The 7,188-nt window shown below is 29.4% G+C and overlaps 3 protein-coding genes across 4 annotated transcripts in view; 1 reads left to right on the top strand and 2 right to left on the bottom strand.

Moving 5' to 3' along the window:
* Positions 1–774, bottom strand: part of LOC106792820 — an 8,745-nt gene extending 7,971 nt beyond the window's left edge. The window contains exons 1-2 of the mRNA XM_014759344.1: positions 713–774; positions 343–549 (exon numbers count right to left, since the gene is read on the bottom strand). Coding sequence (XP_014614830.1) covers positions 343–380 — 38 coding nt within the window. The 5' untranslated portion in view covers positions 381–549; positions 713–774. The remainder of the gene's footprint in view (positions 1–342; positions 550–712) is intronic.
* Positions 775–1,213: 439 nt separating this feature from the next.
* LOC106792821 lies at positions 1,214–5,020 on the top strand. Of its 2 annotated transcripts, XM_014759346.1 has the most exons (8): positions 1,214–1,655; positions 1,784–1,944; positions 2,043–2,252; positions 2,390–2,766; positions 2,835–3,194; positions 3,310–4,092; positions 4,177–4,270; positions 4,343–5,020. In XM_014759346.1, exons 1-8 carry the CDS (start codon positions 1,531–1,533, stop codon positions 4,930–4,932), a joined length of 2,700 nt encoding a protein of 899 aa, XP_014614832.1. In that variant the 5' UTR covers positions 1,214–1,530; the 3' UTR covers positions 4,933–5,020. The 2 variants fall into 2 exon arrangements, with proteins under 2 accessions (XP_014614832.1, XP_014614831.1); XM_014759345.1 differs by having other exon boundaries at positions 4,177–5,020.
* Positions 5,021–5,117: 97 nt separating this feature from the next.
* LOC106792822 (U6 snRNA-associated Sm-like protein LSm1) lies at positions 5,118–6,944 on the bottom strand. The gene is made up of 3 exons (XM_014759347.1): positions 6,606–6,944; positions 6,170–6,354; positions 5,118–6,103 (listed from the first exon to the last, which is right to left on the bottom strand). The coding sequence occupies exons 1-3, from the start codon at positions 6,649–6,651 to the stop codon at positions 5,930–5,932; spliced, it is 405 nt and encodes a 134-aa protein (XP_014614833.1). The 5' UTR covers positions 6,652–6,944; the 3' UTR covers positions 5,118–5,929.
* Positions 6,945–7,188: the final 244 nt, after the last annotated feature.

The following is a 7,188-nucleotide window of genomic DNA, read 5'->3' as shown; positions in this document are numbered from 1 at the left end:
TTCTCAGATAAGTTAAATTTCTACAAATTTTCACAGAAAGAAAAAAAAAAATTAATTATCCATCAATCGTATATTAAATTTTTTTTTTTTTTTTTTTTTTTTTTTTTTCAATTATTTACTAAATATTTGAGGATTTTCTTTAAGATCACGTGATCAAGAATAATGATAATCGTAGCATAATTATAATCAATGTTTATGAATTAGTATCGAATAAAAATCTGAATACCTTATCGAAAATGGGGCAAAAGGTAAAAATAAAAAGAAGATAAAGCAAAAGTTAAAAAAAAATGGAAGCAAAAGCAAGGTTATATCGCGTGCAAAAGAAAATTAGCAACAACTTACGCCTTATCCATAAACTCCCTCACTTTCCACATGTTCATTATCACATTCGTTGTACTATTCACAGAGAAGAATATCGTGTTCGATTGTCGAAGAAGAAATAATTGTTAATGGCAGAGATAAGGTGCACCAGATGTTTTTCGGAGCATTTGATATTGCAGCAAATGAAGGAACGTCACCAGGCGGTGGCCATGTTCTCCCTTCCACGTTCTAAGGAATACACACAGATGTTTTTTATACTGATAGTGTATGTTGAAAATTGTCGAACATACGACAGACATGCAACGTCCTTCCTCGGTACAACCGATCAACTTCAAATGTTCAATATTACGAGATAGAATTAAAAAATTTGTCTTCTTAAAATAATCCAAACCCTATTAAATGTTGAATCGTCGGATACAGCTGCGCGTAACGCGTGTCTATCTTTTATCGCTACCTTCACACTGCTCATAGCGCTCGCGCCAAATTATGAAATTATTTTTTACCGATTTCTTACTCTTTCCAATAGACTTACAATTAATTTTCTCCAATTTGATTTCTTTTTTACTCTGTATTATCGTTTGATGAATAATATTTCGACTTTTCTTAACTATAACCTAAAAGAGAACATAATTTAATTCTAAGATACAATGACTCATTGAAATGAAATATTTCTTTAGGTACAAAATTTTAAAAGAATTCGACGTCAATGGTCGGTTACGTCTTGTATTTTCTTTTTTTAATCACGTGATTGTAATCTCTCGTTTATACCTATGATGAGTATGAAGTTACATACGAATCAAAATTAATGAGGTTATGCAATCGTAAAAAACATAGGGATATTTTATCTTTGTTATAGGGAATATTTTGTATTAATACAACTAGATTGGTTACCATGAATTCACTATATAATAGATAAACGACGCGGTTTTCCAAATAATTAAAAAATAAATACACGTGAAAGTTATTTAGCTACTACAAATATACACCAATAATAATACTATACGAAGTCTATCCTCCATTGTCGTTGTACATTTACCATGGTCGCGTACGTAACGTCGATATTAAATCAAAGAAAACGTATTGTGTTTCAAGACGAATGTAACCGTTTTGATTGAATAATAACGTTGATTGAGAGCGTGCGTGTATTTCACATACTAATTCAAACATGCCAGAATTTCTTTAAATTGTTTTTAAAGTTAGTGTTAGAGAATGGCAGACTTTAACGAAGGTATTGATGGGAAATTGGCTTTTCGGATGCGAAAAGTCAATCCCGAACAGTTTCATACACTCGTCAAGATGCATTTATCTTTTGAATTGGATCTTAATACCGAGGAGTAAGTTATGAGCATTATATCAAGGAAATTTAATCATTTTTCACATTATGTATATTTCCAAATATATCATTATTTCGGATGAAAGATGAATTAGTGTTATTTTCTAATTAAAATGAATTTCTTTCTAGTAATGACTGTATTATTGAGAAGGCCAAATTAAAAAAGTGGGGTATATTCGCAAGAAAACCAAAGTCTACTATTAATTTACAGAAACTAGAAGGTGTTAGTTTATCTGAGAATGGAATAAATCAAGTCAAACAATTAATAGAATATTTATCCAAAGAGCAAAGTATAAGCATTTTAAAGATAATAAAATACTTACAATTAAGTAGCAATTTCTAAATATCTATCTGCAAATGTTATAACTATTTTAATATGATATTAAAGGTATTATACAAGAGGGAATATTTCGACGTACCGGAAAATTGACACGGCAACAAGATCTTAAAAATGCACTTTACCAAGGTGTTTCTTTAAATCTTGAAGATGGTCGATTTAGTGTACATGATTGTGCATCCGTTTTGAAAGGATTTTTAGCAGAATTATCGGAACCTCTTTTAACAGATCTTCATTTTCCAGCTCACTGTCAAATTGCTGGTAAGATGTAATACAAATCACATAAGATAGCATTATATTAAAATAATCTTTTCAATAGGACGTTTTAAATTGACGGTAACACTTTTTAATACATTTGAAACAGATACCAAAGATAATATTCCTCATTTCAATTACAGAATTGTGCAATTTGAATGATAAAACTAATGAAGCTAGGCTACTTAGATCTTTGCAATTGCTTTTATTGCTTTTACCACCTCCAAATAGACATATATTGAAATGTGTCCTTAATCTTCTTAATAAGACTGCAACTTTTGAACATAATAACAAAATGAACTGTGATAGTCTCGCTACTCTTTTTACTCCTCATTTATTATGTCCAAGAAAATTATCACCTGAAGCATTACATATAAATTCACAAAATTTGTCATGTTTGGTGGCTTTTATGATTAAAAAAAGTGTGGAATTATTTGATATTCCTCCTAAATTAGCAACTGATATAAGAGCTTATTGGATAGAACAAGAAAGAAAATTACTAAGTCCTAAAAAATCAGATGTAAGTTTCATTATGAGAAAAACAATTTACACGTATAAAAATATTTATTAATTTCATTTCTATTATAGTTGGATGAATCTGTACCAGACACCACAGGCACGGCGCATACTGTATTTAGTTTTGTTGATCATAAATTGACAGCAAAGGCTAATTCTACTCAAGATACTCAGGCAGCACTTGCTCAGCTGTATGCTCATATACAAGCAATGCCAGAGTCTGCAAAAAAACGAAGACTTGTAAAGCAATTTAATAAGGAAAATGGTCAAGGTACACCTAGGCATGTAAAAAATATTCGAACAAAGAGTCTTGGAGATTCAATAAAGAAGCACATTTTTCAAAGAAAACTTTTGAGTAATAAAAAATTTATCGATATCAATATCGGATGTAACATCACCAGATCTAGTAGCGAGGAAAATATATTATCTACGGTAAAATTTATAGTTTATTGCATTTTTATTTGTATACTTTCTATCATTTCTTACATTTTATTATTTATAAAAGCACATTAGCGATTAATTGATATGCTTTGCATGTATTACACAGAGTCTTGAAAAGCCGTTCCTTCAAAAAACTCGTTACACTAAATCAGATGATGAATTTAATATAGAAAATTCTGGTACAGATACTAATAACCTTGTACGCACTAAACATATTAGTAACAGTACTGGTAGTATTAATGCTCCTACTGCAACAACTTATAAAAGTAAAAGAAAAGTCATTGGTTTTGTAAATATTAGCGATACACGTTCCAATGAAGAACTTGAAGAAATAAAATACCAGAAATCTTCATTAAAATTAAAGAAGTCATTTGTAAATAGTTCTGAAAGTTATAAGACATTAGATGGAAGTACCTTTATACATGAAGAATTTTCTAATGATGAAGATACAGACAAAAATACTAATTTATCTAGTACTAGTAGATTGTCAAGACAATCTAGCGAACCACCGGACATGTATTCTTCTCAAGTTACACCAAATACTATTGATAGCATTGAATTGGTTAGACAAAATTCTGAGCCAGTATTTTCAATGTCTAGAAGAAAAGATATGGAAGTCGATTATACTCCTAAAATCGCAGATGTTGATACAAAATGTTTAGAAGTGACATTAAAATATGATTCATGCATGGAGAATGCATGTTCACATCCATCCCCAAGGGTTAAAAACAGATTTTGGAATGTATATGCTGCTCATACTTCAACGCCATCAAGTCTTTTGCGAAAAAGTTTAGTTGCTAATGATTACATACTGACACCTATCACTAATAATGACAAAAGCATGAGTCCTATCACACAAAGTGCAACTAAAATGACAAAAGCTATGCAGGTATGCATGTTATTTACTTCTATATACAAGCTATATACACGGTATTTGTCATTGATTAATTAAATATGATTTTTGAAATAACAGGAAACCATGATGACTCCACGTTCTCGTAAACCCGTTATGATGGTATCAGGGTCGAATCTTTGTGATCTTGCCAGTATGAATGAGAGTTCACAACGTAATGTTTCCAGTAACTTGCATAGATCAAATATTGATTTGTTCACTCATGTGAACTGTTCTTCTATTTTAGAAAAATTACGTAGACCAGATAGTCCAGATGGTGAATTTATTTATATGGAAGGTGTTGACATAGATGATAAAGAAAATCTTACAGAAGCAATATGTCAAAAGCAAAATTTGGATACTTCTAATGCAGACGAATGTTGTACCATGACGCGGCAAAGCTCTATGTCTATAACAAGCACATTTAGAGAATATTTATTATCGAGAAGCGTATTAACTGCAAGTCCTGTTGATCTTAGTTTTACTTCACGTACTGATGATTTTGAGCAATCAGAATCTGACATAAATATTTTAAATGAAGATGGACTATCTAGTAGTTTACTTCGTTGCTTAGATGGAAACAATCCAGAATCTGACACGTCTGGTATAGCCTCTGGTAGTGCAAATAGCGCTAATGACTCTTCAGAGAAAATCGAAGAAATTGTTTCTCCAAGAAAACGAGGAACTAGTTTACAGCGTAATGACTCAAAAAGATCTATAAAGGATAAAAACGTGTTAAAGACAGAACGTGGTCAAAGTTTTAAGTACAAACAGATAAGCGAGTCAAGATTAAATTCTACAAAAGTAAAGGATACATTTCAGGAGACATCGTTTTAAATTGGAATAAGAAGATTACTTAAAATATAAGTACAGACTAATGTGAATTTCAGTATGAGCATTGATGAAATATAAACGTGATTTTAGTCAAGTTTTACTGTCAATCGTATATTATATATATATTTTTGTTTTCTTTTAAATAATAAGCAGCCTGGTAAATCATCAGGAATATTTCTTACTTTTAATTTTATTTGTTTAGAAATTATGAAATCTCATAGAATCCATGACAACATCAATACTTTAGTGTTAATGGCGATGCATGGAAATTTTACAAATGTTTCTTCTAATTTTTTTCAATATTTCTTTCAATTTATTCTTTAAAAAATGTTTATACTAGGCTGTGTGGGCACAGAAAATATATATATAATAATTTTATATCAGGGTAAAATTTATGATGTGGCTGTTTTTTATATGCTATATCTAAGATATGTAATATATAAATTTGTTGTAGAATTGAAAAGTAAAGTATCTACCACAATGAAAAGCATTTTTTAAATTTTATTTTACTAACAGTCGAAGAACTTACAATAGAGCTTATATATGTATATCTTTACTTTCTTTTTTTTTATAAATTTTTAATCCGTTATATCAAGAGTATTTTCAATATCTGTTTTGTTAACATTTTTATAAAGAATTATAGAAAAAATAAATACTGTTTATATGACAATAGCAATATTACAGAATCAATTATATATTTAAAAATGACATAAATACTATCTTTATTTCATACGATGATGTAGTTAGTACTAATGCGTGATATTTAATTATTGAATTCATGAATGTACATATATATGTAGTAGATTATGATGGTAACCTTCCTCCTTTTCCTATTTTTCAAAATTCTTATCTAAATACATTTTCGTTATTCAAAATCATGTATATTCTTTGCAATGTTAATAGAAAAGGACATGGATGTACAACACACATCATAATTGTCAGAATTATGTGAAGAAGTAGGAGATGATTCCAAAGTGATGCCCGGAGATGTAGACGTGGGTCAGAACATATCATCGTGACCCAAATCTGGAATATATGAAAGACCGCGCTCTTTCAAAGCCTTGTTCATCAAGCGCTTTTGATCTTGTTTCATTTCTTGTTCTCTTCTTTGCGCATCTAGAATATCATCCACTGATACTTCTGTCAATGGTAAATCTTTTTCTTTTTCCCTATCCTGCAAATAGATATAAAACTTTCCTCTACTCTTGCAAATATGTATTTTTATAAGATAATTACTTACGATTTCTCCTAATAGTACAACATTCTCTCCTCTGACAATAAATATACCTCTTGGAATATCTCCGTATTCTTTACCTACATGAATTCTTTCAATGGTACGATGAAGTACTATATTAGCAAATTGATCAACGCTTCTGAGGTATCCAATTAATGTTCTACCATCTCTCAGTAAAACCATTAGTTTTTCTAAACCAGAAAAGATATGTATTTGTACAGAATAGAATTAAAATACAAATATCTATTAAGAATGTGTAGTAATCGTGTGGTAGTACAAAGTAAACACAAAATAAACATTTATCATCTAATTATTAAAACTCGAGCAAGTCATCGATCAATGAATTTATTTTTTTGAAATAATAGATTTGATGCAATTTTAAAAAGTAATAAATGCCGGTATAACCTATAACAATCATAGAGACAATAAAAGTCACACATACTGTCAAGTTCTCCTAATAAGGAGGCTGTTCCTGGAACAACGTTCATATTGTAGTTGTTGATTACGAGTTGTAAATTGACGAAGATAGTAAATAATCGTATGTAAATTTTAATTAATATGATCTGCCGCAGTGTGTATGTAACTGACCACAAATGTATGTAATATATAGAAACACTTAATTATCATAAAGTCAAAGATATTTTAATAGAAAAAAAAAACTTAACATGTACAAAACACATTTAAAGCACTGATAATGTCATATATTCTTTAATCAACAAAAGAATCTTTGTATAGTTTCCAATACATCAAATCTGTGTGGTAAAGCGCGCGACACCATATTGAATTTAAATCGAAAATATATATAAATATTCTCTTTAATAAGATATAGAAATTTTTGTTAAAGGATAATAGTTATATTTTTCCTTTAATTTAAAATTCGTTTTTTTCGCATCTATCTGCTTAAAAAAAATATATATATTATTATTATATAATAACTAATATTAATATTAATATTATTAATACGCAAACACATATATATATATATATACATACACACACACATACATGCACGAGCATATAAATAC

This window comes from Polistes canadensis, unplaced genomic scaffold (genome assembly GCF_001313835.1).
Source record: "Polistes canadensis isolate GaletaPanama2010 unplaced genomic scaffold, ASM131383v1 scaffold_775, whole genome shotgun sequence".
NCBI lineage: Eukaryota > Metazoa > Arthropoda > Insecta > Hymenoptera > Vespidae > Polistes > Polistes canadensis.
This window is presented reverse-complemented; position numbering and strand designations above follow the sequence as displayed.